This window comes from Drepanopeziza brunnea, assembly GCF_022702325.1.
Source record: "Drepanopeziza brunnea f. sp. 'multigermtubi' strain 214-2 chromosome Unknown ctg2, whole genome shotgun sequence".
Lineage (NCBI taxonomy): Eukaryota > Fungi > Ascomycota > Leotiomycetes > Helotiales > Drepanopezizaceae > Drepanopeziza > Drepanopeziza brunnea.
In genome coordinates, this window is record NW_027094065.1 from 3857919 (window position 1) to 3875217 (window position 17299).

At 51.1% G+C, this 17299-nt stretch overlaps 5 protein-coding genes across 5 annotated transcripts; 2 read left to right on the top strand and 3 right to left on the bottom strand.

The window, feature by feature from the left end:
• Window positions 1-317: 317 nt before the first annotated feature.
• Window positions 318-3922, bottom strand: L3040_002151 (uncharacterized protein; the record flags this gene model as incomplete). Its single annotated transcript, XM_066157038.1, has 3 exons — window positions 318-3682; window positions 3739-3835; window positions 3890-3922. 3 exons carry the CDS (start codon window positions 3920-3922, stop codon window positions 318-320), a joined length of 3495 nt encoding a protein of 1164 aa, XP_066013032.1.
• Window positions 3923-4825: 903 nt separating this feature from the next.
• On the bottom strand, window positions 4826-8369 carry L3040_002152 (uncharacterized protein; the record flags this gene model as incomplete). The annotated part of the gene is made up of 3 exons (XM_066157039.1): window positions 4826-6479; window positions 6534-7681; window positions 7734-8369. 3 exons carry the CDS (start codon window positions 8367-8369, stop codon window positions 4826-4828), a joined length of 3438 nt encoding a protein of 1145 aa, XP_066013033.1.
• A 1718-nt stretch (window positions 8370-10087) lies between these two features.
• On the top strand, window positions 10088-11354 carry L3040_002153 (uncharacterized protein; the record flags this gene model as incomplete). Its single annotated transcript, XM_007291980.1, has 6 exons — window positions 10088-10227; window positions 10360-10528; window positions 10606-10781; window positions 10926-10953; window positions 11006-11088; window positions 11171-11354. The coding sequence occupies 6 exons, from the start codon at window positions 10088-10090 to the stop codon at window positions 11352-11354; spliced, it is 780 nt and encodes a 259-aa protein (XP_007292042.1).
• Window positions 11355-12559: 1205 nt separating this feature from the next.
• Window positions 12560-14707, bottom strand: L3040_002154 (uncharacterized protein; the record flags this gene model as incomplete). Its single annotated transcript, XM_007291981.1, has 1 exon — window positions 12560-14707. One exon carries the CDS (start codon window positions 14705-14707, stop codon window positions 12560-12562), a length of 2148 nt encoding a protein of 715 aa, XP_007292043.1.
• A 451-nt stretch (window positions 14708-15158) lies between these two features.
• L3040_002155 (uncharacterized protein) lies at window positions 15159-17064 on the top strand (the record flags this gene model as incomplete). The annotated part of the gene is made up of 2 exons (XM_007291982.2): window positions 15159-15272; window positions 15319-17064. The coding sequence occupies 2 exons, from the start codon at window positions 15159-15161 to the stop codon at window positions 17062-17064; spliced, it is 1860 nt and encodes a 619-aa protein (XP_007292044.2).
• Window positions 17065-17299: the final 235 nt, after the last annotated feature.

The following is a 17299-nucleotide window of genomic DNA, read 5'->3' on the forward strand; positions in this document are numbered from 1 at the left end:
GTATGGCAAAGAGATGTATGTATGTATGGATTTTGTACGGGATCTATCTGTATGTGTTGATCGGGGGGGGGGGGGGTATTTCGAGAAAGGAAAGACGGAGCTGCTTGCTTGCTTGATGTCTTGTCTGTACAACATGAAAGTAGAGAGAAAATTCGATCCGAGCCGAGAAGATCGATCCCTGCCTGCCTGCCTGAACCCGTGAAACGAGAAAAAAAATCCTCAGCACTTTCTTTGTTCTCCAAAATGCAGCCTGGACCAGCAGGATAGATAGGTCGATCAATGGCCCCTGCCAAAACGCCTGACATCCGACCCATTTCTCAGTCCTCCTCCCCCTCCACTTCCCCTTCCGAACCCTCTTGCGCGTCTTGATCATCAGTATACTCTTCATGTTCCTCCTCACCAAGTTGAGTCGCATCCGGCATCTCAAAGTCATGCTCTTCCTCAGCCGGTTCCTCAGCTTCGGAACCCCCCCCTTCTTCTTCTTCCCCCTCGCCCCCCTCTCCTTCTCCCTCCCTCCCTTCTCCCACCTCCATCTCAACCTCTTCCATCTGTTCCCTCAGGTACCCCGCCCAATCCGTCCCTCCTCTCACAACGCCCCCGTCCTCATCAACAACATCGCCCTCCCTCCACCCGACCCCGTCCCACTCCCCAAGCGCACAAAGATGTCTCATAGTCGGCCTCCCGTGCGGACAATTCCACGGCTTATCCAACTCCCCAAGATGCCTAACCACCTTCCCCATCTGCCTGCCCGTAAGCGTCTTGCCAATCATAATACTACTCCGGCAAGCCCTCATTGCGAACATCTTCCGCATCTTGCTCGGCCGCGGCACGGGTCCCGTACCAGGCGAGTATTCCGCCAGCAGTGCTATTAGCTCCTCAAGGTCGGTGAGTGAAAACGCCGTTTCACGCGAGATGGGCAGGGAAGTGAGTTGGCAGCGTTTCCCGACGGGGGATTCACCCGTCTCGTCGACGGTGATGATGAATCCGTTGGTCTCGAGGGCTGAGAGATTCTCCATGACTATCTCTTCTTCGAGAGCCGTGAGGTCGAGGGTTTTGGGGTAGACGAGACGCTGGGATTGCACAATCGTCGTAGCGTAGAGACGCTCGAAGTTATATTTCTCGTCCGAGGCATGCTGGTCGATGATGAACATGTCGTCTGCTGTCATGACGCCATCTTCGCATTTCGAGCCTGATGCTCGAGTCGCAAGGATAAATCCTAGGTTAAACTGGCCAACGATCTTCATCTTGGCGAAGTCGGATTTTGAGATTATGAGTGATAATTTCTCTTCTGCTTGCGCCGAATCTAGTGCTTCGTCCTTAGCTTTCTCGGTGACTGCGACCTGGTATTCAGACAAGGCCCGGTTGAGAGCTTGATGTTCCGCAGCAATCTTAGATATGTCAGTCTCCACCACTCTCACCAGGTTGAGAGTTGCATCTTTCTTTCTGGAACCGCCTTTGAGCAGCGACTTTGCACGCAGAGTAGTCTCCTGCGATGGCTGTACACCTGACTTCTCAGCTTGATCGATGATTTCTTGGACTTTGGCTTCTTCAAGGGCTTTCTTCTGCACCTCATCAATGTACTCGGCGTCCTCTTCGTCGTTATGATGTGGAGGGATCGAAGAATCCAGATCGGGATCTTGCTGCTTAACGGAATCGATTTTTGGCCGAGGCGTCTGAGGGACGAACAGCCCCTCGCCGTCATCATCTGGGATATCCATGGGCCCGTCGGCCTCAGGTGAATCGGTCTGAGGAGATGCAGGAGCAGCATTTGCAACCTCTGAATCCGAGCCATCTTCAATGTCATCAGCAACCACAGACCGTGTAGTAGTCCCAGAAGCTGCAAACATCTGACTCAGACTACTCCCAAATGTTGGTAACGGTCCCTTTGCAGTCTGTGCCTGCGAACGACGGCTGCTCGGAGCAGAGCTAGATAAATTTTCGATACGAGCTCTCTTCGCCGGATATCCAATTGTGCTGGTAACAGTATGGTCCCCGATAGTAATTGTAGCAATCTCACCAGGCGCTCGTTGCGTCCTTGCTGTACTAGAGAATCTATCCGCGATCGACGGAGTAGGCTTTGGAGGCGACCCGAGTGCAGGAATATCCCTCTCGGGCTCAACTGATCTCGATATAGACCTAGAATCATTCCAGACAGAGCTCGAGATTGTCGGTGCCTCGGAAGTTCCCTTCGAGAAAATAGGGACCGGAGGGGGCGGCTCCATATTAGAAGCCAAATCACTTAGAGACTGTGTCCCTGCAGCAGAAATATCCGATTCCGCAGAAGACTCAGGTACAGCCTCTCCCTGCTCCTGTTCACTCTGATTTCTCAGCTTCGCAAGTAGTCTACGCTTCTCTTCTGACAGACCAGGGGGCGCCGAAACAGCTTTCTTTGGCAGAGCCGGGTCTTCCTTTTCTTTACCTATACGGTCCTCAGACCTTCGTCCAGCCCACTTCGAGATCAAGTTGGCAGCACTGCTGTCCCTACCCATGGAATCCCTAGACACAGCACCTCTAGGCTGGGGATTGGATTTCTTGCTCGGCGTTTCATCGTCGACGCTCTGCCCTCGTCTGCTAGATGACTGAACCGATCCTGCATCTTCGGACTCCTCCCTCTCAGCAATCACGGCTGGAGACTGCGAAGTCCTCGGAGAAATGGTGCTATTTTCCCGACTGATAGTCAGCTGCTTATACGCCAACTGCTTCTGCGCGGGCAACTGTGAGATTGGAACCGTGTAATCCTGACTCTCGAACAGCTTCGTCAACTCCTCCTTAAGATTCTCCAGCATACGATTCTGGTCATGCAGTAGAATAGTCCGCTTATCCGGACTAACATTGACATCATACAGATGCGTATCCAGCTCGATGTTCGCAAAGATGAACGGCGACTGCGTACCGTTGTACGCCTTGTACACCTCGTTGAACGCCTTCGCTACCTGCGGAAGTCCACACGGCCTCGCATTGACGAAGAACATCTGTCTATCAGGCGTCTGTCTCCCCTCCCCAGAAGCCGGCCGTGAGACATGCCCCGTAATGCGGATCTTCTTCGTGTCACCATCATCCTGCGTACTCCATTTCTGAGATGGCGCACTCGTAGCGTCCAGCTCAAGATTCAGATCCAGCGGTATGAGCGCCGTAAGCGTCTTCGCCCCAAACACATTCACAATATTCTCCCTCGTGCTCTGATTCCCCTTCGTCGAGAACAGCGTCGTCTTTTTCCCTTTACCCGCCTGCTGCGACACCGAGAATTTGATGCCCGTCTGTATGCAAGCATACTGGCCCAACACGCCCATCACCCTCGTCCATTCTCTCTTGATATTCCGTTCCAGCTCCCTCCTCCTTACGGGTAAATTATTGAAAAGGTTCTCCACCGAGACCAGCGTCCCCTTTTGCGCAGCCACAACGCCCGTCCCCTTCAGCATGCCCGAGACTTCAAAGTCGAGTTTCGTGCCTTTCGGCGCATCGGCCGCCATGCACGTCACGACCGAGAATCTCGACAGCGCACATAGCGACGACAGCGCCTCGCCACGGAATCCAAACGTCTGCAGTGTCGTCAGGTCGGAGTAGGTCGACAGCTTCGAGGTGTGGTGCTTGAGGGCCAGGGTCTCGTAGTTGTGCGGGGAGATGCCGTCGCCGTTATCCTGCACCTCTATGGAGTCCAGGCCTTGGTTCCTGAACCGCACATCTGCGAAATTTCCTAGCTCAGCTTATGGGTCGCATTATGAGGGATTGGAGGCGAACCGATGCTCGTCGCCCCTGCGTCCAGGCTATTCTCGACCAGCTCCTTCACTACGGAGCATAAATCGACAATGACCTGGCCGGACTGGATTTGATGGACCTTGGAGACAGTCAGCGGGATAATTCATCGCAGTAAAAAATGTGTTGTGAGTACCGTCTTGCCCTCGATCGCTTTTATGGTCGCCATGTTGTCATGGTTGGCTGATTGAGGGTTTCCTGTGAGACGCGTTGAACGCGACCGTGGTTGACGCGAGACCCTAGTTCTGCGGAGTGGGTGCTCCTCCTCCCCCACCACGGTCACCTAGGTAGTACCCATCTTCACATTCATCAAGTAGTAATAAATCACAGAAGGGTTCAAGTATAGCAGCTCAATTCTATCTCAGCCTTAAAAGCTTCGCTATGAGCTTCAATGTCTGCTCCCACCCCTCCACAAAGCACGCCATCTATCCAGCGCGCCCATCCACAAGGCTTCTTCTGCATACAAAGTCCCATCCGTCCTCAACCCAACCAACTCCAGCCAGACCAGGTAGCCAGCAAGCAAGTAAAATTAAACTGGAACCTGTCCCAGGCTCCCCGTAGGAAACAAATATACAACAGAACCGCCCCAATTCCCATCTTGAGCCTCCCGTGTATGCTCACCCAGGTGTGAAAGAGGTCTAGACATTAAATATACCGCCAGCAGGGGGCGCCTCTCAGGCTTCGCCGCGGTGATGTGGTATTCGAAGCAGAAAAGTGGTACAACGACTAGCGCGCGAGCCGCGCGAGTGTAAATGCATGCAGAATATGGATGGTACTGTAGTTGCCGCCGGAGACCTCTTTATTCACACTGGCTGCAAAACGCGCATCCGTGTGATCCGCAAGGACGAAGAAGAAATCTAGAAAAGTCTCGCGTAAGGAGGACCGAAAACGCCCGCATATGCTGTGCTTGAAACGCCGGTGGATGGAATCTTAGGACTCTGGTTGGTCCAAACTTAAATCTAGCTTTCGTATCAAAGGATCGACAACTCCTCCGTAGACATGAGGAGGAAATGCAGCATCGTGTTGTGAAATCGTATATTCGAGGGGCTTTTTTTTGTGGCTGGTGACATACTCAAGGTGTCTTTCCTCGTTTCCGGTCAGTCTCTGATCCGTCTGAATCGAACAATGTGCTCAGGCCTGTCAGAGTCCACGAGGAGGTGGTGGAATGGATTGCCACAAGCCATGCCACGACGAAATTGACGAGATAATGAAGCATGTATGCATACGTGACTCCATACACAGCAGCGTAGATTGCGATGGCGAAGAAGAAGATGCTGGTGAAGTGACGGAGGCGCGATGTCATTCGTGGCACCATCTTCCCACTGGTCAGTGTCTCAACCAGAAGGATGAATGGCATTATGGAAAGGACGTTGTGGTGTGACGAGAACGGGGTAAGCCATTGCACGGCCAGGTTATGGACCCAAACCACAAGGATGGGGAGATTGATAGGGAGAATCCAGAGCATGAGGATGAGGATCGAGTGTGCGTAATTGTGGAAGTTGAAGTTATTGTTTGATCGCGCCTCTCTGGCGAAACGCAGGGCACGAGTGCAAGTAGCGAGTTGTACGAGACACGCGACGAGATATGCGAATTGGTATGGAATGACTGTTGATACTAAGAAGAGAAGTAAAGCAGTAGTCAAGATACGTCGCCGGGGCGTTGATGGGGCAAATGCTGAAGATGTCGCCCTCCTCTTATCTTCGTTACGTAGCCAGGCGGGCTTGAAGCTCAACCAGCCGTATACAATACTGAAAATGTGAGTGAGCAGCAGAGTTGCATAATTCATCATCACACAGACTCCCACGCACACCAGGCCGATGAATGGAACCATGAACCAAAAGAAAGGATCTGGTGAACCAACAAGAAGGTCATTCTTGGTAAAATCTACTTGAGTCTCGGTAGCGTTTCCTCTCCAGCCCCAAAATCCGGAAGAAGTGGTTTCAGATGGAGCTGAGCTATTGTGGGCAAAAGATACCGCCAAGCAGGTGAGTGCCAAAAGTATCAGAGGCAGTGATTGACGTAGACACAAGTCCAGACTCTCGGAAAAGGGCATGAAAATTCCCTTTTCGTCGTAAACTCGAAATTGTTTTCTCAGAACCAATGCAACAATCAACATTGGAAAAGCAGCAAAGACAGTCCTATATCGCATGTAAAGCTTTCCCATGCTGCCCGGGATATCGACCTTCAGGGCAATTTTGACGCTAGAGTCGCACGTAGGATCCGTCCAGAACTGGAGGCTCAGCCCTTCTTGGAAGCTCTTTTCCGTGAGCGAAGGCGGCATGTATGGTGATACTCCATGGAGGTTGATGTCTGCTTGTTTGACGTTCACAAAATACTTCGATTCGTATGGGCTGGAGATATATTGACGGAGTAAGGGTGTGAAAAGTTCCGCCTCTTCTCCACACACCTGGTTACCCATCTCGAGCTTGTAGGCAAGCAAGCTTGAGTGCAGTGCCGGAATCTTGACTTCAGCTACCATGGGGCGTTTTGCAGGCAGTTTGAACTTCATCCCAAACGCCAATAGTCGTCGAAGTCCCAGGGACCGCACTCGGTGTGATTGCACGTTGTCGCTAAACTCGGCGATGACCCAGCCTGGCGTAGGATCTACTGCTTTGTCAACTATAGCCACGAATTGATGGTCCATAATGTCTTCCAAATCGTATTGCAGGTACGAGAACGGCGTAATTTCCGCTTCTTGGTCCAGGTAAAACGGTTGCTTAGTTGCCCTATTCGATGCTGGTAAGATGATTACATCAGAAGCCGCGTTTTTGCAAGCCAACCTCGTCGTCCCTGTGCTGTCCCCCGACAGATCCATGTTCATTGAAAACAAGGTCGCTGACTGTCCAGGGTGGAGGGGAAAGACACTGCAGAACAGTACTTCCAATTTCCCAGCATCGCCGGGCTTGTCCAGTTTCTGGTCCGTCAGAAGTGTGAACCTATTTCCTCCAGGCGTTCCTTGTGGTGGGATAGGTAAAAGGTGCGCTTTCGGTCTGCGATTCTGCCCAAACTTCCTCAAAACCAACCTCTCCTCTTGTTTAGTGATTGAACCGTCCTCCAGGGTAAGGAGGGTCGTGGGATCCATGTTTGAGAGGGTCTTTTCGGCAACACTCTCCATTCCGGTCAAGTACCACTTTTTGAAGGCTCTCATCCTATCGGCTCGCGGCTTCGTCTGCGCAGGTCGGTTGGCGTCAATGACATCGTATAACGACCTGATAACGACCTTCCGAAATTGATCACACCACAGAATGGCTTGATGATCCATGCTAGTCCAGACGGTCGGCACAGACGAGGTAAAGACCGTAAATCCATGCGTATCGGGAACTAGAGATTCCAAGCTCGCGTAGTCTGAAGGAACCACGGAATCCAGCCCTCCACCAGCTATGGAAATCAAAGTGACATGCCAAAGAGGGTTGTTGTTTGCCCACTTCTGGGAATATGCCCCTCTCCAATAATCGTTGATTTTCTGATATGTTCGAACAATCTCGGCATCGAATGACACGGGTGGACGCGCGTGCGGCGCAGACATGGTGATAATCGTGTTGATCGAGTTCGACTGGTAATTTGGCATGACCAGCATAGTTCGGGCTACTATACCACCCATTGAATGCCCTAAAATGATCACCGATGTGGGGTCCGGAAGATCAGCGTCTCGTCCGGACCTCCGCGGGTCATGGTAGAGGGACAAGATGTATGCGATTGCCTCGTTCAGGTATTCGGCTTGATCTAGCAAGGTCTGGCCATGGAAAGCTGTGATGTCCTCGTTGAAGTCGACAGTGAAGAAGTCCAGGTTTCGAGCACCGCCCTTAATTGCGTCCTGGTCATGCTGGAGGATATCGTAGAAATAATTAGCCCCCTCGGCGGCAATGGGTCGGACCTGCTTGTAGCTACCCGCATTACCAGGAATGAAGAGAACAGGCACACCTTTTACCTGGAGGAGAAAGGCTGTTAGCATTGCTAGAACTATTGTCCGTGCTCCTTACCTTTGTATCTTCATCAATCATGCCTTCTCTGTACAAGTAGACGGAATATTTGCTAGCGAAGCGCGTATGCTCCGTGTCAAAGTCCGAGAGCTTTGCAAATGACGGCCTCATGTATGACATGCGACATCCTTTAGTGTCCATTTGCTTATTGGAGAACGAGTGTATGACGGAGGCCAGTGAGAGCAAGGCCAGCGCTGTTGTGACAAAGACCAGGGCAGAGATAGACCACGGACTGCGCAGCCTTGAACGTCGAGCATTCTGTCGAGATTCGGGCATCTTGTCAGACGAGATTAGGACGGGGTTCTCGGTAGATCGATCTTGGTCGACAGCAGCATTTCGCAGGTGGGCTGGCTTCCAATTCGTGCTGCTGGGCCGTCGACTTCTGGTCGTCGAATTCCGCTTGTCCGTACTTTTCCGTCTGTCGAGTTCGGGTAGGGTGCGTTTTATCTTGGTATCCAACCGTCGAACAGTGGTTGACTGGAGATCTGCGTCCTGGAGATCTTCGGGGTTGGAGAGACCGTCTGATCTTTCAGTAACCGTCTTGGACAGGGTGAGATCGGCGGCATTCGATGGAGGGTGATGGTGGTCGCCTTCGCCTTCGTCCTCTGCGGCGGATCCAGACGATCTCCTCCTCATCTAGACTGTAATTGACTGACTCTCCAGCGCGGTCGCGTTTGCGACAGTGCAGTGCAGTGCAGCGCAATCGCTCAATGAAGGGAGAGGAGGAGGACGATGTGATGGCGGTCAGGTCGGGTCGGGTTGGCGAGAGCGAAACGTGAGGTCTCCCGAAAATAGGTACGTACACATCCGGGACTGGGCGGGGCAGGGGGAGACTAGCGGTCTTGGCACTCTTGGCACTCTTGGTCCTCGGCCGGAAGACAAGTTGCAATCCCAATCAATATAAGTCAATATATCAATAGGGAAGTTGGGAATCCGACGACGGCTCTTGTTTTTCCGTATACAATGCAATACAATAATACAATTAATTTTCTAAAATGTTCCTCTGAAATGGATGCTAGTTATCCACTCCGTAGAGCTTTTAATCTCAGCGGTATCATAGCAAGAGAGTCGGAATTCTCTGTCGCTGTCGCTGTTACAGATATATCCATCCATCTGACCGCAGTACCGGTACCTAGTCTGACTACGGTACTGGTGTTTTTCGGACTAGGCTGTTGTTTCTTTCCGGCTCCTCATCTGGCAGGTACAGACCTGTGCCAATATGCTGTCGTCAACTACCTATCCACCTACTTACTGTAGGAGCGGTTGATTGCTTCATCAAGTGCAAGATATAATACTTAGTGCATGCTTATCTGCGTAGGTAGTCAGTCATGTACCTAGGTAGATACCACTAGCTACGTTTGACCAAGACTCTCTTATCCTTATCCGGGTCTTGGAACGAGCTCGGCAGAATAGATTGGCAAAAGGGTGGCTAGGCGATGAAATCTCATCTCGCCGCTCAGGAGAAGTACTCTGTAGAGAACTTGATACGGATCTGGTCGGATATCCGCAATTGAAGAAGAGCCAAAAAGAAGGAAAAGAAAACAGAAGAAAAGCTCCATTCCCTAGATCTGTTCTCGTGATCCTCGAGGTCCGTACAACCTACCTACATACAGCATACCTACATACATACACGTTACACCTCTCTCCCGAGCAGGATATCATCATATATATAACATGTACATTCATAAGATTCCGATCGATTTCGCGCCATCGCCATCGTCAGAATCAAATCCACCCACGCTTCTCGCCGCTGATGGGACGAACCCAAAGCACACAGCCGTGTCACAGCAAAGCTTGTTATTACCCTTGTGGCGCATCCACGGATACTTATCTGGACTGCAGCCACTGGAGAGCAACAAAACAAAACAAAACAGCCGACGAAGCGAGCGAGCCTGAAAGCACCTCTCGCCACTTCTCTCGCCACTTCTCTCGCCAGAAATCTTGTGCAACAACAAAACCCGGGCCTGATCAATTCTTAAATAAGTAATAATTGAATAAGTAAATGAATGGTCCCGAGAAACCCCGCATTCCCATTTTCCCATTCCCTCACGTGTTCATATCCCCCCCCTTCCAACCTCAGGCCACCCTTTCCTCTCTGTACTATTCACTATAAAGACGTCTCTATTCTCAAGGATGGTTGCATTCAATCCCTTGCAGTTACTCTCCCTTTTCAATCGTGAATCCCGTCTGGCTATTTCCGTTCAGTGACCCCGCCCCGCCTTGACTGCAATTGAGCTACATCTTCGTCCAAGGAAGTCAGTCTACTTCCACCCGAGTATCATCTGCGTATTCGGAACGTACTCTAGTTGAAATCTTCTACATTCCCAGTACTTGCACATCTTCCACCTGTCGCAATGTCGGCAGAACCCAAGATCCTCGGCCGACGTCTGGAAGGCAAGGTCGCCATCGTGACGGGAGGTGGATCCGGATTCGGAGAAGCCATCTCGAAGAGATTTGCTGGGGAAGGGTGCAAAGTCGTCGTAGCCGATTTGGAGTAAGCTAACTCAAAGCCTCGCTTCCTGCTTCTAATTCCCTCCTGGTCGAATTGTAAATGATTCTTCGGCCTAGAAGCCTTCAAGTATCAGGTAAGTCAGGTCATGGCCGTGTGTCTAACATCTCAAAACAGTCCCGTCGGTGGCGAGAGAGTAGCAAACTTCCAGCCCCGCAGCATGTCCTTCATCAGTACCGACGTGGCCAAGGAGGTCGACTGGGAGAACCTGCTTGAGAACACTCTTGATAAGTATGGTCGAGTTGATATCTTGGTCAACAACGCCGGAACGAGCTACAAGAACAAGGTTAGCTTTGCCTCAAAACATGAGTTGCAAAGCTGCAACTTGCTCTGGTAATGAGACTGATCGAAAGAAACATAAAGCCTACAGCCGAAGTCACCGGAGACGAATTCGACAAGGTCTTTGCGGTGAATGTCAAGAGCATCTTCCACTCCGCTAGGCACTTCATTCCCAATCTCATCAACCAAGGCGAGGGCGGATCGATCATCAACATTGCTTCTATCGGTGCCACAAGACCCCGACCAGGACTCGTTTGGTAGTAGGTGTTCTCTGAGCCTAATCTTTCCTTCAAGGTCGCTGTCTTTCAAGTTCATGGCTGCTGCTAGACCTTGACTTAAAACTGCTGACTTCTTTCCCATGCCTACTCTCTTCACGACAATACTGACTCTGAGAACCCACCCAGCAACGCAAGCAAAGCCGCCGTCACAAACGTCAGCTTCCCTCCCATCACCATCTCTAATCAAAAACACTAACAATATTCAGGCTACGAAAGGTCTAGCAGCCGAGTACGGCGAGAAGCAAATCCGCGTCAACGCCGTCTGTCCTCTTCTAAGCGTTACCGGCCTGTAAATCCGTCCCTCCCTTCACACCTACCCTACCCTATCCCGTCCTATCCAGCCATCCACGCGTATTCTAACGAGAAACCAGCTTCGAGACCTTCGTCGGCGTGCCCCCAACCGAAGACAACGTTAACAAGTTCATCACCCAGGTCCCCCTCGGACGCCTTACCCACGTCACGGACGTGGCCAACTACTGCCTCTACCTCGCGAGCGACGAGGCCAAGTTCGTCACGGGCACCTGCCTGGAGATCGATGGCGGAAAGGGAATCTGAGCTCAGTGAGTAATTGACACTGCGCTCATGTTTGTATTTTAGAGAGAGAGGAGGGGCTAGGGGGTGGGGGGGAGGAAGAGAGAAACAGCGTTGAATAATTTTTTTTTTTATAAAAAAAAAAATCTCGCAATGGTCAATCGGTTCCACATATCCAATCAGGCCTTGGGGAATTCATTTACTTGCCTTGAAGCCCATAATATACCAACGTGACAGACAGACAAACAGACACTCTAAACTCCACCCACCCCGTACACCAACATGAAATCCAAATTCTCTTCCAGAAGCGACAACAATACTGGCTGGTAGGAAGGAAGTGAACGAATGGGCAAGCATCGTTGTCAATTCTCAGAATTTTAAATTTCAAAAGAAAAAAAGAAGGAAAAAAAAAAGGCCAAGCCAGACAAATCGTTGCAGGTCCAAGTAAACGCCGTGCATTACATGACTTCTATCCCGAAAGTTCAGAGAACCCACGTCAGATCGGATAGCGTAAGGCAGGCAAATCAAAGAGCAAAGAGCATAAAAGCATAAAAGCATAAAAGCATAAAAGATAGACGATTAAATAAATACACGGTAGACATGCCCGCCACTCTCTACGGAGTACTCTCCACCCCCGCCTTCGAAACTTGCAAGGATCCAGTATCGAGCATCGAGGAATCGAGCAAGCAAAAAAGGGGAAGGAAAGGAATGATCGAGATGAGAAATTTCCGTTCGCAAATCTGCTTGCTTGCTTACTTGCTTGGAGAGTGCGAGGGAGGGATGGAGAGAGGGATGGGATGGGGGGAGAGAGCAGGTGTTTGTTGATTTTTCCCATCTCGCTTACTTATGGAAAGTAAGTGAGTAGGTAGGTTCCTTCCTCGAGGCTAAAAAGCGACGGAGGAGGAGCTCTGGTGAAAGAAAAGATGCCTTGAGGAGAGGAAAGGAGAGGATGTGATATGATGTGAGTTTCCTGAGCGGAGTGCCTTGGCGGCTGTAGGCTGTGGGTTCTGATAATTTCATGCTGGGCTCGCCATCTGGGGTAAGTCGATTTTGGTAGAGGCCCTTTCTTTGGGGGGGGGGGGGGGGGGCTTTTTGGGGCTTTTACGGCCCCTACCTCTGCAGCCATGCCTCTGGACGTTCAGAAACATGAATCTGATGTTAAGCTTGGAGTACAGATCGGCGTATGGTCTTTGTGTCCCAAGGGGAGTGTTTGTATTTTGGCTATTTATTTACTTTGACTCGATACTCTGGTACCTATCTTCCTCGTCCGAGGAGTTGGGGCTGGGCTGTTCCTTCGTCTGCTGCGTTTGTCCCGCCCTTGAATAGCCATCGTCCCTGGAAACTGAGCGATGTGAGGAAGAGAAGGCTTCAGGGCTGCGCCCAGCTCGCGAGCTCTCGGCCTCGAGTCTATCTTCGGCATCTTGCTCCTGTTCTTCGAAGCTGGGAAGGCCATCCTGCTCATCGTCGAGCTCCTGCGGCACACCACGGTCGGCTGGTTTCTCACTTGAAGCTCTTCCCCTAGCCGCCCGTGCACGTAGATCTCCATCGCTCCTAGATAGCTTCTTGCCCACCCTCCCTTTAGCCACCCGAGACTTCCTCTTCCTATTCCTCTCAAATTCTTCTTCTGTGACCGCCGTACCCAACATTTCCCACTCCGCAACATACCTAACATGGCTCCTCCAATCTTCTCTCTCAATCAACCCGTCTTTAAAGCCCTTCGGCGGTGGTCCCCCCGCAGGCTTCGCGTTGAACTCAAACGGCGCTGTCTGCTCCAGCAAATCCCACAGCCGTATCTCTTCCGCTTGGCTAGCATGCATATCGAAAGCTTCCGTATAAACGTCCTGTGCATCGCCAGCCATCTCTTCTACTTCAGCCGGGTCCAGCTTCCGTCTCTTGCTTGGCCCAGAATCGTCGCCGGAGCAGCTGGTAGCTCGGGGTGGCGTGCTCATGTACTCTTCGTCGGAATCGAGCAGTTCCGAGTCCAGCTCTGAGGGCGATGAAAGGTTGTCCTGTGTCCGAGGGAAGGTCCTGGGATCGAGGGAGCGTGATCGTGAACGCGCTCTTTCTGGGAGATCTCCTCTGAGGGCTTCTTCTACTTCTTCGTAGGTCAGGGTAGAGCCGCCGTCGTCGATCTTCACGTTACAGCGCTTTGCGCAGCCGATCCAGAACTCGTGGCTGTTGGCTTTCATGCCCAGGATTTTCAAGGCTGCTTCTACATCGTCCGCGTTAATCTCTGAATGCTTGACGAGATTTGAGCCCTTGGCTCGTAGCCTCGACTGGGTACAAAACAATACAGTGGCCACAAGCCTTTTCGTGATGTTGACAGCCAGAGAATGGAAATCCTCGAAGGCAGTCGCCCGAACGGCTGGCTTCTCTCCCGGCTCGGCAATGTTCTCCCAGTTATCCTCTTCGCGAGGAGCAGCGGAATTCATGAATACTCTACTTGAAAGCTCAAGCCATTTTCGGAAGTCCAGTAGGTTGGCTGCTGGAAGTACTTCACGCATCGCTTCCTCTCCTGCTGCGTCCTTACGACGCTTTTCAATTGCAAGCGCCACGTCCTCTGTGATGAGCCATGACTCGCCCCACTTCCCCTTTTCTACCTTTTGCTCAGCGAGTTCTTGAATTGTGGCGAGGGCATCGCCAGCTCGTTCTAAGAGAGCAGCACATTCATCGCTGACCTCCATCGCGGCCGGAAGCCCAGTGGACAGAACAAGTTTGCGACCTTGCGCTCTTCGTTCCATGGAGCCTTGGTGCAGGAGATTGATGTATTCCTGTACTTCATGCTGTGACTTGCTCCCGGTCCACTCCGCTATACCGGGGGTATCATTTTTCCCCAGTCGGTCCAGGGAAGCAAAAAATAAAGCTTTCTCGTGCTTCGTCCAAACCGATGACCCAATTTGGCTCTCTTCAAGTTTACTACTCGGACCTGCCCTCGACACCGCATCCTGGATTTCAGAGTTCAGAAGTTCTCGGTAATTGTTGTTATAGAAGCCCTTGAGAAGGTTCATGCGGGCATTTGGCGCAGGTTTCTGCGCCTTTCTCTTCGGCACACGAGATCCTCTCGGAGGTGTCTTGATGTCCTCTACGTTTGGCTCTTTAAAATTTGCAGCCCATGCCGAGGCATCTTGGAGATTTGGATCCTCCTGTTCTCCTTCAGGGTCAGATTCTGTAGCGGCTCGTTGTTTCGTGGCAGGTTTCTTGTTAGCTATGCTCCTGCTCCGGCTTCTACCCCTCGCTGAACCTGCCCTCGAGGCGGCTACTTCATCCTCGTCATGTGATGAGTTGCTATTGTCATCGTTTTCTGAGCCTATATAGGCTGATCCTGAGCTTTCCTCGAGAGCGTAGTGTCCTGGGTCATCTAACTCATCTCGGTCCATTCTGCTGTTCTTGCGGCCTCTTCAGGCGAATTCTATGGAGGTTGAGATCTAGGGTATCAATCTGCATAATTCTGTATTCCACGCGTGCTCAAGCAGTATGTCTCGGATCTCAGAAATCGCAAGCTGGACACCGACAAGGCTCGGAAGTTCGAAAGAGAAATGTGGACTGTGCTTGGCACAAGGTAACTCTTATTTTTTTTCTAGTTCTGAGCCGGGATATCTCGCCAAGAGTTGAAATAGTGCGCTTGCCGCGTCTAAAGACGTGCTATCGCGCGTCTCTGGCGTTTCCTATAGAGCCCCATAACGACATTCGGTGTACTCAATCCACAATATGCCTCCAGCATCAAGAGGATTGCTAGGAAGTATCCGAAAATGGAGAATTTGTACAGCCTCAATAATTGCCCGCCCTTATGCATCGATTTCTTCTGCATTGGGCTCAATTAAGCCTCCCATGAAGATACGCCTCCGAGAGTATCAAGAAGAATGTATTCAAGCAGTACTTTCCCATCTGAAGCAGGGGCACAAGCGCTTGGGTGTCTCATTGGCGACTGGAAGTGGTAAAACCGTATGTTTATTCGCGGATTACATATCCTCCTGACTAATGATCTAAGGTTATATTCACTCAGCTCATTGATCGCGTTTCATCCCCGAGGGAAGCAGATCAAACGCTGATACTGGCTCACAGACAAGAGCTAGTCGAGCAAGCCGCCCGACACTGCACCAATGCGTATCCTTCGAAGCGAGTCGAGATTGAGATGGGCAATATACATGCTAGTGGGCTCGCCGACATCACCGTTGCCAGTATACAAAGTATTTGCTCTGGAAGCCGCATAGACAAGTTCGACCCGAAAAGGTTCAAGTTGATACTTGTAGATGAAGCACACCATATTGTTGCTCCAGGCTATATGCGGACTCTGGATCATTTCGGCTTGTCCAAGGCGCAATCAGATTCCCCCGCTCTTGTCGGAGTATCCGCCACCCTGTCTAGATTCGATGGGATGAGGCTGGGTGCTGCAATTGACCAGATTGTGTACCACAAGGATTACATTGATATGATTGGAGAAAAATGGCTGTCTGACGTGATATTCACGACTGTTCAGTCAAAAGCAGATCTATCCAAGGTCAAACAAGGGGCAAGTGGTGACTTCCAGCCGGGGCAGCTCTCGCGGGTAGTCAATACGGAGCTGGTCAACGATATCACCGTCCGTACTTGGCTTGCCAAAGCACAAGGCAGGAAGTCTACACTGGTATTTTGTGTAGACCTGGAGCATGTGGCCGGCTTGACCAACACTTTCCGGAAGCATGGAATCGATGCTCGGTTCGTCACGGGAGATACTCCCAAATCAGAACGAGGTCTCCGACTGGATTCTTTCCGGAATGGCGAATTTCCTGTTCTCGTCAACTGCGGCGTCTTCACAGAAGGAACCGATATCCCCAATATTGACTGCGTACTGTTGGCTCGGCCGACCAAGTCGAGGAATTTGCTTGTCCAGATGATTGGCCGAGGGATGAGACTGTTCCCAGGAAAGAAAGACTGCCATGTCATTGATATGGTGGCAAGTCTTGAGACTGGCATTGTCTCAACCCCAACTCTGTTCGGTCTAGATCCTGCTGAAATAGTTGAGGCGGCAGATTTGAACGGCATGAAATCGCTACAGGACCGAAAAGAGGCTGAAGAGCTCAGAAACGAGGCTGTCGACAGGGACGTGCAGCCAAACTTTCAAGGTCAGGTTTCGGCTCCTAAGACAGTGACCTTTACAGATTACGATTCTGTATTTGACTTGATCGAGGACACCTCAGGAGAGCTACACATTCACAGAATGTCTCCCAATGCCTGGGTCAAGATTGGCGAAGAGCGGTTTATCCTCTCAAACTCAAGTGGATCATATCTGAAAATAGATACAGCGACCAATCAAGAAACAGGCGAAAAAGAATACGTCCTCACTGAAACCGTCGCCTTACCTCGCGCCATTTCCAAACAGCCTTACACTCGACCACGTCAGATCTCCAAAGGTGTCACCTTGGCCGATGTAATCCACGCAGCCGATACATTCGCGCAAAAGAAATACCCCTTCCTCTTCATCAATAGGAATCAAGCATGGAGAAAGAATCCCGCTACCGATGGGCAGCTTGCGTTTCTCAATAAGCTAAGATCGAAAGAGGACCAGCTCACTGCTGCGACGGTGACAAAAGGCAAGGCGGGCGAAATGATTACGAAGCTGAAACATGGCGCGAGAGGCAGGTTTGCGAGTATTGAGGCAGAGAAAAGGAAGGAGAGGAGGGTGAGATTGAAGGTGGAGCAGGAGAGGGCGATGAAGGATAGAGAGCGGGTTAGTGTTGGGCCAGTTCTGGATTGAAGAGTGAATCGACGTACGTATGTGTAAATTTCTCCTCATAGCGATACCCATAGAATTTTCTGCACTTCAAGTTGTATACGTGCTTATTTTTTCCATCTACCAAGCTCTGTGCCATGCCGAAATCTTGACTTGGGCAGGCTTTCATGCTGTGTTAGCATACACTCCCATGAGCCTGTTCCGCCTTTCACCCCTTGTGTTATGCAGCCAACGGAAGGACAGGCTTGAGCGCTATGTG